This window comes from Crocuta crocuta, unplaced genomic scaffold, assembly GCF_008692635.1.
Source record: "Crocuta crocuta isolate KB4526 unplaced genomic scaffold, BGI_CrCroc_1.0 scaffold332, whole genome shotgun sequence".
In the NCBI taxonomy this organism is placed as follows: domain Eukaryota; kingdom Metazoa; phylum Chordata; class Mammalia; order Carnivora; family Hyaenidae; genus Crocuta; species Crocuta crocuta.
In genome coordinates, this window is record NW_027532025.1 from 982,982 (window position 1) to 1,003,885 (window position 20,904).

The 20,904-nt window shown below is 37.7% G+C and overlaps 1 protein-coding gene across 3 annotated transcripts in view; it reads right to left on the reverse strand.

The window, feature by feature from the left end:
* Positions 1-283: 283 nt before the first annotated feature.
* CCDC90B (coiled-coil domain containing 90B) overlaps positions 284-20,904 on the reverse strand; it is a 44,753-nt gene continuing 24,132 nt past the window's right edge. For all 3 annotated transcript variants that reach the window (XM_077776193.1, XM_077776194.1, XM_077776192.1), the window contains 2 exons: positions 19,811-19,925; positions 284-813 (listed from right to left, as the gene is read on the reverse strand). In XM_077776193.1, the coding sequence (XP_077632319.1) occupies positions 758-813; positions 19,811-19,925 (171 nt within the window). In that variant the 3' untranslated portion in view covers positions 284-757. The remainder of the gene's footprint in view (positions 814-19,810; positions 19,926-20,904) is intronic.

Sequence of the window (20,904 nt, forward strand, 5' to 3'; positions counted from 1 at the left end):
GATCTAATTTGTCACCAAATGGAAGTTCACTGAATTTAAGGGGATCCAAAAAAAACCCAAAACATCCTTCACTTTATGTAATAAATCTAAGATGAGTTTCTAAGAAGCATGGAAAAATGGGTTTTTGTGAATCAAAAAATTAAAAAGTATATGTAATAGAGCTCAAGACATGGCAACTCTTTAGACTTCATAGTGTCATATAGTTGCACTAGGGTACAAATGACTTTAAAGTTTATTGTTTTAATCCACTACCAAAAAACCCCAATCTCTAGTTCTATGATAAGTTCCATTAAAATCCAAACAATTTTGTGATGACAACATTTTATTTTACACGAAAAGGTAATTGTGCAATAGTTACCAGGAAAGTTGAATACAATAATAAGTATATAGGCTTAGGAATAGTTTTTAAATTTGCAGCAGACATCGAAGAAATCCTGTATGATATAGCTGTTTAAGCAAACACAAGAAAGCTCAGGATCAGCTTCTGTGAACTTTTAAAAGGATAAAGACAAAAGGCCTTGGTCTCAAATCAATCGAATTTTGAACAGTTTTTCAACATAAAATAAAGACACATATAAAATACAAACCCAAAATAAACCTTCCCATTCTAAAACATTTTAGTCCACATGTGTTTGGAATAATGTTGTTGTACTGAGTACCTGCTGCAACTTTCAGATCCAAAGTAAATCTCTCCCGGTATAGTGTTCTAAGAAGTCAATAGCAGTGGTCAGCAGTAGGGTCTTAATACAGTAGTTTGCTATTTCCAGATTCTATAAAATCCCAAAGCTATTGCCAGGCATGTAAACACTGAGGCTGTGGAAAGAAGAAACCAGGTTATGGGTTATGCATTTGTGATTATTTTACAGAGACAAACACACCAGTGTCATCTTCAATATAAATGAAGGGCAAAAAACAAAGGAAATCCAACCTATTTTCTACCTTAGGCTTTTTATTCCCAGAAAATTAAGCCAAGAATAAAGGATATCCTTTAGGGCAGGATTAATACAATTTTTTAAAAGTTTCCTGTATTTTAAAACTGAGTAAGGATGACAGTTAACAAATTATGTCAGAATCTGTGAACAGTGTTTAAAGTCATTATAATAAGCATTAACAATGACTACTTTAAATAATTATGAAATCTAACTTTAGATCTTGTAAGTGGAAAAACCTTTTTACCTATATATGAAAAAATGATGTAAAAGCTAATAAAATAGACATCTGTATCATCCATGAGAAGAAAATGTTAATTGGTTTTTCAGTACATTTAAAAACAATTTGATAAAAATTTGTAAATGAAACTTGAATGAAAATGCTATAAAAAAAATCTCAGTGAGGAAGACGAAACGGCAGAAAAAGCATCAGCCTTTTAAAATAGATGGGGCGCCTGGGTGGCTTAGTCGGTTAAGCGTCCGACTTTCGCTTGGGTCATGATCTCGCGGTTCGTGGGTTCGAGCCCCGCATCGGGCTCTGTGCTGACTGCCAGCTCAGAGCCTGGAGCCTGTTTCAGAGTCTGTGTCTCCCTCTCTCTCTGACCCTCCCCTGCTCGCGCTGTCTCTCTCTCTCTCTCCTAGAAATAAAAATATTAAAAAAAAAAAAATAGTTAACATACTACCTGTTCTTTGTTATATCATTCTGGATAGAAAACCTTGTTCTCCTTTAAGAAGTTGAATCTGGGTGAGTCTTTTAGGGGCTCCTCAGTTTCTAGTTTGTTTAAATAGCCTTGACTTTTTAAAAAAGAGACTCTGAGATGAATCACAAAGTTTTATGACTAAAGATGTAAGAAACAGCCTTTCATGGTAAAGCTACTGTAATTTTAATATATAAATCTAATTACACACTATCCCATTTGATCCTAGTAACTAACTGAAACTTGACTAATGATAAGGTTATTTCCTTAATTGTAAGAAATGGGATTAGGTCTAAGACACACAGGGAGGCTGGATATTTGAGGAGAAAGAATAACACTTAAGTTTCTTGTCTTATTGCCACTGTCAATTATACATTCAGCGATTTTTTTTTGTAAATATTTTATTTATTTCTAGGAGAGAGAGGGAGATACAGACTCCGAAACAGGCTCCAGGCTCTGAGCTGGCAGTCAGCACAGAGCCCGATGCGGGGCTTGAACCCGCGAACCGCGAGATCATGACCTAAGCGAAAGTCGGACGCTTAACCGACTAAGCCACCCAGGCGCCCCATACATTCAGCGATTTGATCCTGATTCTTTTTGCCATGTTTCAGGCAGTGCACTGAACAATTTTATACATTACCTTATTTAGCCATGATTAAAACCATACAAGATTGGTGGTGTCCCACTGTATAGATAAGGCAACAAGCTCAAAGTTACATTGTTGGCAAGTGGTGGACAAGGACTCAACATTATGTGTACCTATGTCCAAAACTGTTTAAAGTTTAAATTTGAGAGGAGGCAGGCTCCACACTGTCAGCGCAGAGCCCAATGTATATAATATACATTACTGTGGTCACTGTATTTCTCATTTCTCTTGTTAGCTGTTACTTCTCATTGCTGTTAGCCTGCCACCCAAATAGCTTTCATATCTGATTTTCCAAGGCCTGTCAAGGACACATCCCTATATAGGATGCTCAGGTGAGCTTGTACCTGGTACCTGCTTAAAAGCTCTGTAAATGTTAGCTTGTGTTATTACTTGTCCGCCTAGAACAGAATCTACCACATTAGCTATACAGATCAAATGGAAACTGCCATTGTCTTACAGTTCTATCTTCTTGGCAACAGTGATCTGGGTCAAAAGGTGGTGTTTAACCCGAGATGAGCCACACAGACTCCTTTCCTGGGATTTTCTGAATTGGGAATAAGGAAAGAGGTATTTTTTTTTTGGTTGATGAAACTAGTATGATAGGAGTCTGGAAGCTATTAGTAGCCAGGTTTCCAACCCAGTGAGAAAGATGGTATAAGAGAATGAGGGACAAGATACAGAGTAAACTGTGAAGCTAATTATCCCTGAGTTCAAGCTATACCTATGCCCTTCCCTAATTCAACATGTAAACTAATTCATTTCTTTTAATGCCTAAGCTAGTTCAAGTTGGATGTATGATCATTGAAACTAAGAGTCTCGACTGATACATGGTGGGGAACCAAATACCCACACTGATTACAATTTATAAGGGTTTCTTCTCTAAGGGAAATCCAAGATCTTTAATGCTGGGGCTTTATTAGTATTTTTTTCCATTTTTTTCCCCCTTCTGCTCATGATTGAACTCAGTATGTGAATCCCAGGTAAGTACAGTATTACTTATAGTATTATTTATTGGTAACATCTCAGGTATTCTACACCCAATGGATCGACTCATAACATTACCTCCCCACCTGCTTAGTAGGAGATTCTAATTTCCTAAAAGGCTTAACAGTAACCTCAGCAATAACATATATTTGAAGGAAAAGGGGGAAAGAAAATGCCCTTCAGAGTGGCTGACTGCAAATCCTCAGTGAAAAAAAAGGTACACAGAAACAAAAAGAAGAACATTTAATCCTCAACAGGAGTAAATAGTGTCAATATTTTAGTACGTACTCATCCAGTATTTTGTATGCATACTTAAAATTTTTTTTATCAGAAGTGAAGCCCTCCTCTCTACCCCCAGCGTGTAACCAGCTTGTTTCATAACATGCTATTTTCCTATCATTAAATAATTATGTCAGTTTTGTTTAAAAAAAAAAAAAAAAAGGAAGGTAACTTAGAAAAAGTATTTTTGTAAACAATGACTGGCTAATTTCTACACACAACTTGTTAATTTCTTTTGTCACCGCCACTAAATCTATACAAATCTGTCTTCTACTGAAAGAAAGCTTTCTGGAGACCACCACCATCTTCAAACTGAAGGTAAAAGGGACTTTATTTTTAACTAAGATACTGATCTTTGGATAAATACTCTAGAGGAAGCTGAGTGGAGTTTGAAACTCCTCCTAACCTGAGTTGCTCTGAGATCTGTTTTGATGGTGGGAATGAATGCTGCAAACTGGGCTATTTCATAATTTCCCCTGAGCATCACCAAAGAACTGAAGATGTCTGGTTCCAGAGACTTTGCTAGAAAAGCGTTTTTCAAAACTTGTTTTAGCCTTAGAAGTCTTTTTCAAATGAATCTTCAACAGAAGCTCAGTATTTTAAAAAGATAAACTATTTTAAGATTCAAGTTGAAGAGAGGAAAGGCGGTATGTATCAGCTGAGGGCGGGGAAGGAGGGGTGGGCTCCACTTACACTTCTCTTTCCACGTCAACATAATTAGTGGCTGCCCAGAAAACCGCTGATGGTGTAAATCAGCAATTTTATTTTGGACAATTATTATAAAGAAATATTAGCATAGGACATAAATACGTGTGTCTGTGTATGTGATGTTTACACATATACACGTACATGGCTGCTGGATGCACTACTGTTTCTCATAATGAAAAATCAGAATGTTAACAGACATTTGGAAAAATAAATTATGGCATTTTCATATAATGAAATACTCTGCTTTCAAGTAAAAAGATACATATGTATTGCTATGCAAAGATACTTAAAACATTTAGTTAAATTTGAAAAAGTTGTAGTCTGTACAATATAATCTAGTTCTTGTTTTTAATAATCTATAATGTTTATATACAGAAGGGAAAGCCTAGGAAGAAATCTAATAGTAAAATGTGGGGAGGGAGTGGAAGGCTCCACTTGAACTATACTGCTTTTAATGATAGGACACAATTTACCTTTAAGAAAACACATTACTTTTTATAAAAAGAAAGTACTACAAAGATAGGGCCGCCTTCTCCTTTGGGCCCTGTAACTAGGTCAGGTCACATGGTACTTGAGTTCAGTATGTGACAGTCTAATTTTTGGGTAGTATCTGTATTCAGCTGGATTTAAGATAAAAGGTAAATTTCCCCCTCTGCTTGTTACTGTTTTTGCCTATAATTTCAGTCATCGTTCTCTGGAAATCCACTCAAATCCTTATGGGAGAAGGTAGGAATAAAAATTTTCATTATCTTTTTTGCATCATTCTGTACCTTGTTTTTACGTATTTCTTTGACATCTATATGCTTTTTCCTATTAGTAGGTTGCAGAGTTGTCTGTTAAACTCGCATACTAAACTTACTGCCTGTTAAACTTCGAGTGAAAATGATAAAGGAAACCTGTTATACCTCCTCCTTTTTTCTCTTTTTTTTGTGCTCCACAGTTACCCTGGAAGATAGCAGCTTAGAGGTCTCAAAAGCAAATGTCAGCAATTACCTTTCTCTGACAAACAGTATTAAAAAGGAAAACCACAGGCCGCAAATGCCTTCATCACTTAGGCTCAGTCCCCAAATGGGAGCTTAATACCTCATCTAATTGCAGTTTAAACCTGCCCCAGAAGTGTGGTTTTAACTAGTCAAAATTTTGTGATCATCAAGGGTCCTCTCTATCCCCTTAGAAGATACAGTAACTTGTATGATAAAACTACCTGCTCTAGCACTAAGGGAAAGGGACTTGCCTGGAACAATCCTTTTCTTTTGCTAATAACCTTCTTGCCCCACCCTCCTCCTACAACAACCTTCCATTTTTCCCTAAGTTTTGTTTATTTCAGTAATCTCTATATCCAGTGTGGGGCTTGAATTCAGGGCAAGGGTCACATGTTCTCCCAGATGAACTAGCCAGGTGCCTCCAAACCTTCCATTGTGTACAACTCCTGGGAGTTCCCCTCTACTTATTGGATGAGATGTTGCCCAATTCATGAATTGTTTAATGAAGCCAATTAGATCTTCAAGTTAACTCAGTTTTGTTTTTTAACACATCTGGTGGCAGCGACAGATCTGAAGCGAACATCTGTTGGCATTTGGGGACAGTGAGAAAACAGGTGTGGCCCCCAGAAACTCTCACAGTGCGCTATCCTTGCTATTTCTGAAGACTACTGGTAAGTCCCTCTCAGTTTCAGCTCCACTTTTTGTGTTCAAGCTGTGGATCTAATTGGTTATCCAGTCCAGGGTTCAGGAGTCAGTCTAGACTGACAGAGGAGGCTGTAATGGAGCACCCTGGTTCAGTCTACAAGTCCACACTGGAATCCGCCCCCCAGTTCCAGTCCACAGTCTCCTTGAATAGATCTGCTTGAGTCCACTTTGGGAGTTGCTGGTGCTGTGCATGGCCTTCTCTTGAACAGTCTGCAGGGACTTTATATTGGTTACTGCTGGTGTGCTGAGGTGCATGTATGTCCGTCTGGTTTTGTGTACAGGAAGGCTACTGCTAGTGGGGATCTTGGAGGCCGAAAAGCTGCAAATATTGGTGGGCACAGATTGACATTTAAGAACTATAACGGTACTTGTCCACCTAACCCAAAGACTCTTGTGTTTGGAAGGGGTAGAATGATATTTGGTCAACTGCCAACATCAAGAAAACTGTGTAACAAGGCACATCGTAAGACACATGTAACCCTCAACACAGCAACAAGTCCCTCCTAGGGATTAGGTTGGCTCTGAGAAACCCGAAGGCCTAGCTAAAGAAGTGAGATTCTGGCTGTTCAGAGAGTTGAGTGTGCCACCTTCTGGCACAGCTGCTTATTTTGTGTCTAAGAACTTGGTCCTAGAAGGTGCAGATAACTAGTAAAATGAAAAAATTTTCTGAGAACAATGTGGAATTACGATAGCCATTATGGGGAAACATTCCAATTAGACAACATCATTTATTTAAGAAGTATACTTGAAAGTAAGGGTTCTCAAAGAGAACAAGACGACGTTTCAATTAGCAAGCAGAAGCCTCTAAAAGGCTTTAAATTCTATAATAGTTTCATTAAGATTCACTGCAAAAAGCTAAAGAAAAAGAGAAAAGGTATTTAAAACAAGACTAATAAGATGTACCATGTAACTCGTACTGCTCCCCTCTATTCTTTGAGTACTCATCCCAGTGCTCCTCTAAATTGCCTTTCCACTCTAAAGAGACTATTGGAACAGTTACCTTTTAAGATAAGATCGCCTGAGGTTATACCGGATCTTTCCTGCTTTGGTCAAAGGCCAAATTAAGGGCCATAGTTAGAGAATTTCTTAAACTTAGGAAGGATCCTTAAGGATTTCTCTGAACACATTACCTCCTGAGCTCACCTGAGAGAGGGAAATAAGGAGGCACCTGGGTGGCTCAGTGGGTTGAGAGAGGGAAATAAACTTTCACATGGTGACCTCCCTTCCAAATCCCACTGATTATTGATCTTTTGTGGGAAGAGCTGTTTCCTTCTTGCTTGCTATTTTTATATCCTAAAAATGGCTTGGTTGCCTGCCTGGGACTTGCAGGTTTTTGGTTCTTCCTTTTGCTCTCTTTGGGACTGACTCTGGACCTTGTGAAGGTATTACCTTTTACACCCTCTTTGAGGATGCCTCTTGGGTCCATGACGTTCCTTTATACTGCCAGAAGTATTTACTATTTGTCCCAGATGAAACCTGACGGGATTTAATAACTCAGTAACCAGGAGTTTAAACTGAAAGCTGATAATGATAGCTTGACAAGAGTATTTTTAGGCCTTCTCCCCTCAGCTATATGTACCAGAGGGAAAGAAGACATTCTCATAGGTGGATGGGTTTGTCAGTCCTTTGCTATCACTGAGGTGGCAACCCAATTCTTTGAGGAATTAGAAATAGCTGTCCTATTTTATACATCTAGTCTCTACGTGACCAGAACAGTGGTTCCAAAAATAATTCAAAGACCTCTACTCTTTTTTTTTTACCACCCCTAAAACCTCCCCTATTTATCTCAAAAGTTTTCTAAGTGTAAAAATTCTTGCCTTAAGGAAACAAAAAATCCTTCCAGGAGAAGCTTGTATTTTTTTCCCTGTGCCCTTAAAATTTTCTACCAGCTTCTTCAGGAACTCTTAACCAGTCCATCTCATTAAAATGCAAATTTCAGGGAGGGAATTCTTACCAAAATAAAAACAAAAGGGAAGAATCATGTGGAACTTAATTGCCAAGGACAAATATAAATCTTAAGTGTCTTTTCCACACATACTAGAAACAACTTTAGCCATCTAGACAAGGTACCCTTATTCCATCTACCAGAAAAATAAACTCAGATCATTAAAATCTTTTTAAATGTTTTATTTATTTCTGAGAGAGAGAGAGAGAGAGAGAGAGAGAGGCAGCATGAGCAGGGGAGGGTCAGAGAGAGGGAGATACAGAATCTGAAGCAGACTCCAGGCTCGGAGCTAGCTGTCAGCACAGAGCCCGACGCAGGGCTTGAACCCACGGACTGTGAGATCATGACCTGAGCCGAAGTTGGGTGCTTAACCAACTGAGCCACCTGGGCGCCCCAGTCATCTTTTATAAGTAGCAAATTTAGTACCTATTTCATGGTAGTAATTTTAAAACAAGCTATAAGATCTCTGCATCAGTATGTTTACATATGTCTATATACATGTATTGCTATTATGTGGTTATTTCCTACCTTCAGACAGTATTGCTAGAATTAATCTGTAAAAGAGCTCTATTTAGTTGGTTTGAAGACAAGCACTCATAAAACTCTGCACTCTGAAACTCTCAGATAAAAACTAACTCAAATATTTTCCAAGTTCATGTGATCTGGAAAAATATTTTATATGAAAGCTAGCTTAAGGTTGATGGTTTAATAAAGACAACATGTCTTGGGACGCCAGGGTGACTAAGTGGATTAAGCATCCGACTTTGGCTCAGGGCATGATCTCATGGTTCATGGGTTTAAGTCCCATGTCCGGCTCTGTGCTGACAGCTCAGAGCCTGGAGCCTGCTTTGGATTCTGTGTCTCCCCCTCTCTCTGCTCCTGCCCCACTTGTACACACACACTCTCTCTCTCTCTCTCTCTCTCTCTCAGAAAATGAATTAAACATTAAAAAAAAAAAAAAGACAAACGTGTCTTTAGAGTTATCAACATTATATATAAAACTTTTGAGTTTACTAGTGAAATAAGTGCATGTTCTTTTATAAGATCTGTGCATAAACTTAGGATAATGGTTGATTTTGCCTAATGTTTCTATGAAGTTTTAGTAAGTAACTTAAATATAATTTGGGGGTGGAGGGGAGAGAGAGAGAGAAACAGACACAGAACTGAAAGCAGGCTCCAGGCTCTGAGCTGTCAGCCTAGAGCCTGACACGGGGCTGAAACTCACAAATTGCGAGACCATGACCTGAGCTGACGTCGGGTGCTTATAACCCACCAAGTCACCCAGGCACCCCAATGATTTAAATATAATTTTAAAGAACAAGTAGAGTAAATAGAAAGTTTTAAGGAAACTTAAAAAAGTTTCCCCAAATCATTTTGGTAACTTGAAACCTTAAAGTTTTTGCTAAGTTAAATGATGACTTAAAATTAAATCCATTAAATATCTAGATTATTTCCAAACATGACAAAATACTAAAACATTAATTTACTAAACATAAATCTACTTTTGGTTTTCTACTACAGGAAAACTAAAAGACATTTGGATGTATTAAAGCTACATTAGAAAATTTTAAACGGTCTATGATTCTAGAATTTTTCAAATGTGTTCATGAATTGTAAATTTAAAGAATGCTGGTAAAACCGAATTGCTTACATAGTTTTCACTAGAAATTAAGGTTCTTAAAGGTTAAGAATTATTTATTTTTAAATTTTGTATTAAAATAAATTTTTAAAGAGTATTTGTTTAGAGAGAAAGCATAGTAGAGGGAGAATCTTAAGCAGGCTCCATGCCCAGCAGAGAACCCAATGCAGGGCTTGATCTCATAACCCTGAGATCATGACCTGAGCCAAAATCGCGAGTTGGACACTTAAATGACTCAGCCACCCAGGAGGTCCTGTAAGAGATAAGAATTCTAATTATATATGTAATTAAAGCTACTAAAAATAATATCTCCATATGCCAGGAAAGTAGGATGTGTTTTCAGTAAAAAAAAAAAAAAAAAGAAAAACAGAGATGTATTTTTTGTTGAGGGAAAAGAGAGTAATTCTGTCCTAAAGTGAGGCTGGTTGTTTAAAGAGGATAAACAGGACAAAATCAGAATATGGGGGGGAAAAAAAGTTACATAGAAGGTTTGTGGAAAATCCATCTTTAAAAAGAAGTTTGAGGGGTGCCTGGGTGGCTTAGTCGGTTAAGCGTCCGACTTTCGCTTAGGTCATGATCTTGCGGTTCGTGGGTTCGAGCCCCGCGTCGGGCTCTGTGCTGACTACCAGCTCAGAGCCTGGAGCCTGTTTCAGAGTCTGTGACTCCCTCTCTCTCTGACCCTCCCCTGCTCACGTTGTCTCTCTCTCCTAGAAATAAATAAAAAACATTAACAAAAAAATTAAAAAAAAAAAAGTTTGAGATAAACATTATTTAAAAAAATAATCCCTCTGTAAAAAAGGATGAAATTTTCTTACACTTTTGGTCTGCTTTTGGTAAGACTGTAAAAGTTTGTTTACTTTTTGTATTTAAATTTCATAATGATCTGTGATCCTATTCAGGCATGTGCTTTAGAAACCTTTTTTGACAGGGCATTCTCCAAAGGATTTGTTAAACCAATTAAGCTTATGTGATATGCAAATTACATGGAAAGCACTGTCAAGTAATACTAAGCCTTGCTTATATTTGTAAAACATGGCACTTGTGGATGACGTCCATTCTGCTGCTGCAAACACGGCCCCTTGTTGCCAGACTTTTGCCATCCTAATGTCCTCCAAGCATGGCAACAATGTACTTGAATCTGAGCAAGTAAGACGGGGTAAGCAATGGCCGTAAATTACAGTTGGGGCCAAGAGAAACTGAAGACAGTTCTTCCTGGCTCCCTGACAAACCCCATTTTCCATTTTTGCACACTTTCACCTACTGTACATTGAAGAGGACTCAAATTATGAAAATGCATTCGTGTGAGACTTGTGTAAAACTGCAAAAACAGTCTACCAAGGCCTGACCTGTTTGGTCCATAATCATGGAAAAATTGGTTTTATTTGTACTCAGAGGCTTCATCTCTCTTTGTGGACCCTCTTAATACCTGCAGCTGGACTTCATTCAACTACCACTTACTTCCTATGGGTTATCAGTGTTCTTGTCATTGTATATTTGTTTTCCAGATGTGAAGCCTTTTCCTGCACTGAGGTAAGGTGAAAAAAACAAACTGCTACAAAATGTGTTTCTCTCTTGGGATACATCTTCCATGGTCTCTAATAATCAAAGCACTAGGCAAATCACACTTCACTGGGCATTCATAAGAACCTTACCTCGCAAACCTCTTGGAATTCTTTTAGGACACAACCTTCTGCTGAGTCTCTGTTGTCTGAGGCTGGCGTGACCAGCTACAGTATGTCTCTAATGTCTTGTGCTCAAGCCTGTCACCAACAGGTTAGAGAAGTCTTCCTGGATCATAATTCAAAGGACACCTTCAGTCACAGTCTGTAGCCTGGTGACTGGGTATTCTAAACATGTCATCGGAGGAAGATAGCCCTGGAGCCCTGTTGGAAGAGACCTTCCTTCCCAAGTGCTCCTGACCATTGGCCCACTGACACTGTTGCAAATCTAGAAGACGCTAAAGACCTCAAAATCAGATTGACAAGACAGAGAAGTAGCTGACATCGTAGAATGGTTCTGCCCAAGATGACAGATCAAGACTTCATATGCTAAGTCAACATAAAACCTTTTTTCTCTTTTCCTTTCCTTTATTCTACATTGGCCTGGAAAGATAACACCCTCATCTGTATCTCCCAGGCCACTGCTAAGGTGGGGCAACCTCTGAAATTTAAACCACCTTTTATTTCAGGTTAGGAGAAAATCTAGTAACTGTGCCTTCAACTTTTCGCAAGCAAAATAAGACATTTCATTGCTTTAGCTCCCCTACATTTAAATTGTTGAGTTAAAAAGAACCTATACTAGGATGCTTTTGTGATTTAGAATTCACTCCTTTTGGCTAATCCCTGGTTAGGGATAAAGGTAAGTGATCAACAACTTCTCCCTAATTCTTAAATTTAAAAAATCTGCTGCTGAGGAAACAGCAGCCCATCGAAAACCTTAGATTCTGCAGCCAAAGTTGTCCTTGATAATAGAATAGCTCTTGATTATCTTTTAGTTGAGCAAAGAGGTGTCTCTGCTGTGGGGACCATCTGCTGTGCCTACAGTAACACTTCTGGGGAAGCTGGAACTCCGTTACGTAAGATCGGAGAACAGGCTGCTTGACCTAAAAAGTGGATTCCTTCCAGAGTCTTTGACTTATTTGATTTTGCTGGCACTAAAGGTCTTCCTCTCCTTTATATTCCCAGACTCCTTACCCCTCTCCTTCGTGCAGGATGTCATGTAAGTCTCAGGTTGCCTGTCTTTGAGATTTCATATCTCTGTGGACTCCCTATGTTTATATGAAACTAAATCTGATTTTCTACTGTTAAATCTGTCTCATGTCAATTTAATTCTTAGTCCAGCTAAAAGAACCTTGAAGAACAGAGGACATTCCTTCTTCCGGACAGCTGGCACAGTTGGCGGGATAACTCGTTGATCGCATTCTCCCTGGGAAATCTGACATGCATCCAGCAAGAGGTAAGACTTCCTTATTTTGTTTGTCTTCTGGAGTCTCTATCTTTGGAGTCTGAGAGCACGAGACTGGTAAGGACCCTTTTTCTAAATCTATACGAGTAGGAAAAAAATATTTGTGGAACTAGTTCCTTGGGCTTAGTGACTCTTGATAAATTTGTTACAAAACTCTTTGGTTACTGATCCATTTCATCCTGGGAATGGTTTTTGTATTCTTGTGTCTTTTATCATTTGTCATACATGAGGTAAAGGCTGTTGCCAAGGGACATCTTAGAAGCGAAAGTCACAAAACGTGGGCACAGGTTTAGCACTAAAACCTGTTAGAGTGCTTGCCACCCAGCTCAGAGACTCCCAGGTTAGGGTAAGCTGGTCACTGAACAGGTGAGACTGGGTCACTTACCAACTTCAAGAAAACTTCTGTGCTACAAGGCACACGTAAACCACACATAGTCCAATCCTCACAATCCACAGCATAAGCCTCCTAGGTATTAGTGTGGCTACAAGAGACCCAGGCTTAGCGAAAGGAAACACTGGATTTTTTTTTCCTTTTACCTTATTCTATGTCTTAAGAGGGTAGCTTTGTGACCAAAGCTTTTTCATCTCCACCATCCAGAGGGTGGACTTACCAGGGTGCGCCCTAATGGTCAGCTGAATAGACAGGTTCTGAGTCTCTCTTCCCAGCCATGCCAGCTCAGCACAGTATCTTAGGAGAGGTCCTAGGCCATAGGGACCTTTGTTGTCTCAACCTCTGGTGCCTGTTACTAATCAGAAAGTCCCATTCTAGTAGCACCTGCCTGGTGTTACAGATTAGTGGGTTTGTGATGGGAAGAATCACACATTTTTGTGGCAGACCAGAGACACTTTTCATTGCATTATCCTCACTACCTGTGCAACAAAGGACTTTGCTTCCTTAGATTAATTCTGGGAGTGAACTTTTGGATCACAGGGGCTACATTATCTACGTTCTCTTGGTGCCTCTTGTGGCTTTGGTTAAGCTATTAAAAGGCATACTGGTTTGAGTTGCTATTAATAGATCTTATTTGTCAGCGACCAGACAATGGGATCCTTTAAACTGGCTGTATTTTAGGAATGCAGATTTTATAGTGAGCTTTTCAATTGTTTTATTAGTGTAATGACTAACTTTAGGGACTCCCCGGATAAGATGAACAGAAATCAGACTGAAAACAAAAATCAATGTCTACATTCAACATAATGCCCCTTCTTAAAATCCAGCCTTATCTGCCTGTTTTAACTTCCATTTCCCTATAAGATTTACAGAGAACTCTGGCCTAATCTCTAGGTTAAAAGTATACAGGTTGCTCACATAAATGCTGAAAGCCAGAAAACGAATGTTAACAAAAATGCCCAAGACTGTCAGTAAGGCTCTCTTTGCTCCTATCTTCCAGGGCTCCGTAATCAGGCTCCTTCAGCTTCAGGCCCTTCTATGCAATGTCCTTTACAAGTATATTATAGACCACCTACCACCAAAGAAATCATGTTCCCTGGCCAACAGGAAAACCTTTTTAGTTTTAAAGCCCTTTTACCTCTACTTTCAGAGGATCCTACCAAATTTAGAGAAGAATTGAAAAGCCTAATGATTATTCACAAATATGACCAAAATTTCTCCTAGACCCTCCTACAAATGGGCTGTGAAAGGCTTTTGTTATAAAGTGCTTTATTTAGATTTTACAAAGGCATAAAGCTTTTGATTCCAATTTTTGTTAAAAATCTGATATAAAGAAGCAAACTTAGGTAAAAAAAACCCAAACTGGGAACTGGTGACAACTCTCTTTGTCTTAAAAATCTCTGAATGGCTCAGTGGGTCATGATCTCGTGGTCTGTGAGTCTGAATCCCACATTGGGCTCGCTGCTGTCAATGCAGAGACTGCTTTGGATCCTGTTCCCCTCTCTCTGCCCCTCCCCTGCTTGCTTGCTCTCTCTCAAAACTAAACATTAAAAAAAATCTCTATCAAACTAGAAATGCAACTCTAAAACAAACCAAACCCTACCTATTCCTCTCACAATGTCTGTAGACGTTAGAAAAGATCACAATATTGGAACAAATTGACCTGTACTTATGAAAGGGAAAAAGCTAAATCTTATATAGCAATTACCCTGACATTAAAAGAAAAAAAATTGTTTTGTATTCTTTCACTGTCCCTTGAAATTATAATCATACCATGCCTAAGACTGAAAAATGCAAACTTCTAAATGGGCTCTTGTGCCCAGTCTGTAGGACCGTTGGTAATGGAGTAGTTATGTCCTATCTCCATCTTGGAGAAAACTTGGATAAGGTCTCCAAGTTTGGATGTAAAATTTCCACCCCCATCATCTCTAGGATGTCAGAGGCCAAACATTCGGGAGAAGCTTTTTATCAGGAAAAAAAGGAGGGAAGTATTTGGAAATTGGGCCTTTAATGTCCTCTCCACAAATAGGAGTAAAAACAGAAGTTAAGAGAGTTTTCTTTGCATCTTATCTGAATATACATGTCTATTGGTCTTTTAAGGTTTTCTCTACCTAGGGATAATAACACTAAAATCTGTAAAAGAGTTCTATTCTAGTTGGTGTGAAGGCGAGTGTTTATAAGAATTAGTGTTCTATAACTCAGAAAGCTAGAAACTAACCCTAATATTTTTTCAAGTTCATATGATCTGGGAAAAAACTCAGTATTAAAGCCAATTTAAAGTTGTTAAACACACATCTATTTTAATTAAGAGTTATCAGTATTAAAAAAGTCCATGTTATCTCTAGCAAAATTTATCAGAAAAAAACTTTGGTTAACTTTCTCTATTGCCTCATGAACTTTTGTGGGTAGTTTCAACATAATTGTGAGGAACACGTAAATTTAGAAGTAAATAAGATGAAAATAATTATATGTAAACTTTTTAAAAAAATATATATTGTTTATTCTGAGAGAGGGAACATGAACTGGGGAGGGGCAGAGTAAGGAACCCCAGCAGCTCCCCGCTGCCTGCACAGAGCCTGGTGTGGGGCTCGAACTGAGATACCTAGCTGACTAAGCCACCCAGGCGCCCCCCTGTATATAAACTTTTATATTGCTTCCAGAATCTTTGATAACCTGCAACTTTTAACATTTTTGCTACGTTAAAAATGAATTCAGATAAATTCATTAAACAATCTTGATTACTTCCAAATTAAGCACCAGACATGAATTTATCTACTTTTGTTTCATTACAGAGAAACTAAAGGTAAATATAGATGTTAGAAAACATGTTTTGGGCTTTACTATGAAAAAGTTTTTAGAAATTATGAAATGTATTCAGAAAACAGTTCACAGTTGCTTACTATTTAGTTTTTACTAGAAATTAAGATTTCTAAGAGGTAAGGATTCTAATAAATAGTAATAATTAAGACTCCTAGAAATAAAGGAGACAACTGTGTATTCAGGGAAAGTAAGGTGTTTTGGGTAAGGAAAAGTATGAGGAATGAAACCGGTGCATGCACTAAAACTGCAGTATGCAACCGATGCGAGCCTTCTCTGACTAGAGGTCTCAGGTAACCTTAAGGAGGAATCACACAGGTACAAATGACAAACTGGAAGCAAAATTGCAAGCAATGTTTTGAATCAATCAGATGTGATAGAAACAATGTATTAAGATGACCTACGAGGTCTTTCTCAATTGCTATAATTCATTCAATATTTCATTTTTTTATTTAATAGTATACTCAACAGTTACTACGTGTGATAAGTAGCTTGCTGGATCATGAAACCTAGTGGGACAAAGGCACAGTGAAAATGTGCCTGTGACTTTGTCTAATAGAAGCTAGAATGAATTCTCCTTTCATGAACAAAAAGTTTGGTTTAGCCTACATCCTACCATGCCTGGTTGGGTTGTCTGGAGGCATAAGGGAGTGTCTATGTGGAAATCAGTAAACCTGAATTTTAAACTCCTTCCCCTTTGTATATATACTCTCCTGTAGCTCACACAGTTTTGAGCAGTTCTTCAGCATGATCTGAAAGACTGTCTCCCAGACTACAGTCCTCAGTAAGGGGGAATAAAAAGCATTTATTAGCATACTTTGAAGGTGGTTTTATTTCACCTGACAAAATACAGTTTTGCGAAGGGAAAAGAAAATAATTTTGTCCTAAAGTGAGTATGGTTATTTAAAGAGGGAAAACTTAGGACAAAATGTGAATACAGAAAAAGTTGTAGGTTTACAGAACAAGAAATTTTAGAAAAGAATTCTATGTGTGGTCAGTACTGGCTAAGATTAAGATGAAGTTAAGTAAATTATTTTGCTTTCACTTTGTTAAAAGGACAAAATTTTCCGGAACTATTGGTCTGTTCTTAGTAAGAAACTCTCAACAAAGTTGTTCCTTACATTTAAAGTTACCTGTCTAGAAAACAAGGATTTTGTGTTTGGCTAGGTCTTTAATGACTTAAGAAAACTCAAGTTTTAATATTAAAAGGCTAAATTTTGGGGTGCCTAGGTGGCTAAGTTGGTTAAGTGTCCAACTTTGGCTCAGCTCATGATCTCGCAGACATGTCAGGCTCTATCCTGACAGCTCAGAACCTGCTTCAGATTCTGTCTCCTCTCTGAAAAATAAACAACAAAAAAAGCACTAAATTGTGCTCAAAACTATGTAGCTATCGCTAGTTGCCTTTGAAATCTTTTACTGTCACTTTGGCTAAAAAATACTGTTTCAAAATAATTTGTGATCCTATTTAATCAAATGTACAAACCTTTTATATACTTTTTGATAAACTTCCAAAAATCAAATTCTAAAGTTTTTGGACCATAATCTAAATTTTGAAAGATTTTGTGAAAATTTGGTGTATTAAATTGCATGGGACGCACTGTCAAGTAAGCGACACTAAACCCTCTTAGGTTGTTTATGTAGATGTTATTAAAATATGGGAAACTCATAAAAATCTGTTATCTTGGTATGTTAGTAAAGTATTGTGTATCACAGAAATAACTAAATTTCCTTATCAACTGCATTGTAATGAACTCTAATCAGATATAGAACCATGGTCATATTTAAGCCTTGTCATGTTACTGTTTTAGTCTGATGCTATTGCAAATGTCTTCAGTGAGATTCATGTAAAGAACTCTGAGTACAGGTTTCCAATAATCTTATTATTTTCTTATTTCATAAGAATTTTGGAACTACTGAAAAAACCAGATCCAAGCAGAACAAGAATTAACAAGAATTAAAAATAAATCTCCTTTCATTCAGTCTCATTTATTAAGACTTTATTTGAAACAATGCTTTTTGTTTTTTCCAGATAGACGGAAACTTTTTTTCTTTAGGTAACTGATTAATAGCAATTTGAAACATTTATCCATTTCTCCTTACCTGATCACTCCAGCATTCAGAAACCCACTAAGTATTCTATTTTCATGACAGCATATTTGTGTAAGTAAGAATCTATTCTCCTTTTAACAGGACACAACTGGAAAATTGGTTCTATTATCAAGGCTTCAACTAATCTGCATAGATGGATTCAGATATGACCAGACAGTTTTAAGGAACTATGGTTGACTTTAAGGAGCACCCAGCAACTTTACCAGGTGAGTAAAGAAGGTCACTTCCTGGCCAGTGCAGGAAACTTGAGAAGAAAATTCACCCAAATCTATAGGTATTGCAGGTGAAGTCTGATGGCAAGTATTTGGCTTGGCTTCTGGCCTTGGGATGCTGTTAAAATTCAATCTGAATAGCTGCAGCAAAGCAGATTTTAAAGAGCCTATACAGTCAAGTGCTATTCTTGCTGCACTTACGTATAATCAGGCCAAGGTTTTTTTTTTTTTAATTAAACTTACTTTTTGCGAACTAATTAATAGCAATTTGGCTATGAAGGTGATTACAGAAAGGACACACCTGTGTATTAGACTTTAATATTATTCATCAAAAACTGGAGTAGAGCCTGATTACCTTTAGTTTCCTCCAATGACTGGCTACAACTCTCTAATTATTTTCAATTTTTCTCCTACCTTTCTGACTTGGAATCACATAAGAACTAAAACTGCTCTTTTCCCTGAAACCCTACAAACTAAACTTCAAAAACATCACACTAGTTAACATCTAGACAACCTTCGTGTCTGTTGTTGTATGGGTCACTCAAAAGATCAGAGGCAGGTTAGCTATAAATGAAAATCTATCAAACTATCCCTGCTTATTCTGACTCCGTCTGAAAATGCTTCCAAAAAGTCATGACTATCTTTGATCCAGAGAAAAAAACAAAACAAACAAACAAAAAAACCCTAATTCTTAAATCACAGGTGTAGCTTTGAGACTACCTGCCTCATGGCCTTCTGAAATGAGTTTAACCTAGCTGATCTATTGTACAGACTGGTTCAACAATCTACCAGTCTCAACTTTAATGTGTCCAACTTCAGGGAAATTTCAGAGGAGGGAACACCAAGGGCAGGCTGCCCTAAGATAGGCCACTTTGGCATGAACATTAGTTTGAGTTAAAAGCAGTCAAAACCTAGTAGATTAGGAAAAGCTTCTTACCTCCCATTCAACTGCCTAAATTTACATTTACAGAAAGGACAGCCTATACCAGGAACACAGCTATTAGTGGAGACTCCCCTAAATACTAAGATACTTAGTATTTGCAGAACGCAACTTTTATTTTCCAAACATCTCTTCTCACCTTCCTGCCACTGGCCATCCTTCTCTCTGTATTCCCAGACTCCCCTAAACCCATTTCCTTAGCTCAGGATGTTATAGAAGCTTCATGTTACATCAACGTCTTTGGAATTTCATGTCCATTTTCTCCTGTTAATCTGTCTTCTTCCTCCCCGATAATACCATAGAAAATAACAACAAAACAGTAGTAACTGAGAGCAGAACTTAAGGCATAAGTTTTGACCATACTTTTTAGTTAAGCTGAGACTGAACAAAGGGGGCAGAACTGTTCTCAGACTTAGTATGAAAACCAGGGCTTAATACCTAGTCAGTCAGGAACTTTCCTATGAGTTATAATAGCTCTGCCACATGGGCCCTCTCCCTTCCCCCAAAGCGTCATCTGCATAAGACTCCTAGGGCAGTGACCTTGCTCGGAACAATCCTTTTCTTTTGCTAGTAACTTCCTTGCCCCACCTTCCTTCCTATAAAAACTTTACATTTTGTACAACGGAGCTTCCTTCTGCTTTCTAGATAAGAGGCTGCCCAAATCAATTAAAACAATTAGAAGGCACTTGGGTGGCTCAGGTCATGATCTCGCAGTTTGAGAGTTCAAGCCCCTCTTTGGACTCTGTGCCCCTACTCCCCCACCTGTGCTCTCTCTTGAAATAAACTTAAAAAAAAATTTAGATCTTCAGAGGTATGCCACTGATTTTTGTTTTTTAACAAAAAGATATCAAATTACCTTACCTGCAAGGTAACGGATGGTCTCAAGCTTGTTAGACTCCATCAGTGTTTTTAAAGAAGCAATTTCAGTGTCAATTTTATTACAGGTCTCTGAAATAATACTTCTGGTTTTGGTATCCTGCAGTAAATAAGAATGAGGCATATTTTGTCCATATGACACAAACATTTATATTAGAAACCCTTACTTATGGGCCAACTGTATAATGCAAAAGTTTTAACACTGATATAAAAACATTCCATAAACATTATAAGCTGAAAAAAATATTTCTAACTTTTGATATTTGGAGATCATTTCTTAGGATTATCACATTCTGAGTACATTCTACTAAAAGCCTCACAGGAAAAACTTTTAGGGAAATATTTTAGTCACAGAACTATAAACACGTTATATGTATATAAATTCCTTAGGACATCAGAGTTAAAGCTTTCAATTGTGCAAAAGAAAAAACTCAACCAGATTTATAATGAGAGCTGGCAGAAATGCTTGCGAGGTAACAACAAATGCTATGTGTAGAGGGGCTTAGGGGAGGAAAAGCTCTGTGAGAACTTGTTGATTTCTTTGTTCATCTCCTTTATCTTGATAAGAATTTAACAACAGTGGAAAGACAAACGAGACCCTTCCTTCTATTATAATTAACAACGATGCCTCGATGCCTCGTCTGTCTGTTACAATGTAAACCCAAATGGCTTTTATTAAGAAGATGGCTGAGTAAAAAAGCTGGGTTTCACTCAAACCATACGGATTAAGCAATGATTACAATTTAGGATTAGGAGAAAGTAAACAGTATGGACTATGGAGTTTAGAATCCAGGTTCACATTCCAGCTCCACCATTTATTAGCTGTGTGTGTGATCTTAACTTCCCTGTTTCTCATTTTCCAAACTGGTAAAATGAGAATGAAGAGGGCCTATTTCAGAGGGTGATAAGGAGAATTAAGAGAAGTAAAGCAAGTAAAACTGTCTGATGTATAGTAAGCATTCAGTAAATATTTACTATTAGTTTTAAAATTTTAAAGGTAATTATTTAACTGAACCTATGACCTCATTTAAATGTGAATCCTGGCCTTCCAAAAAATAGTTATCTTCTATATAAAAATA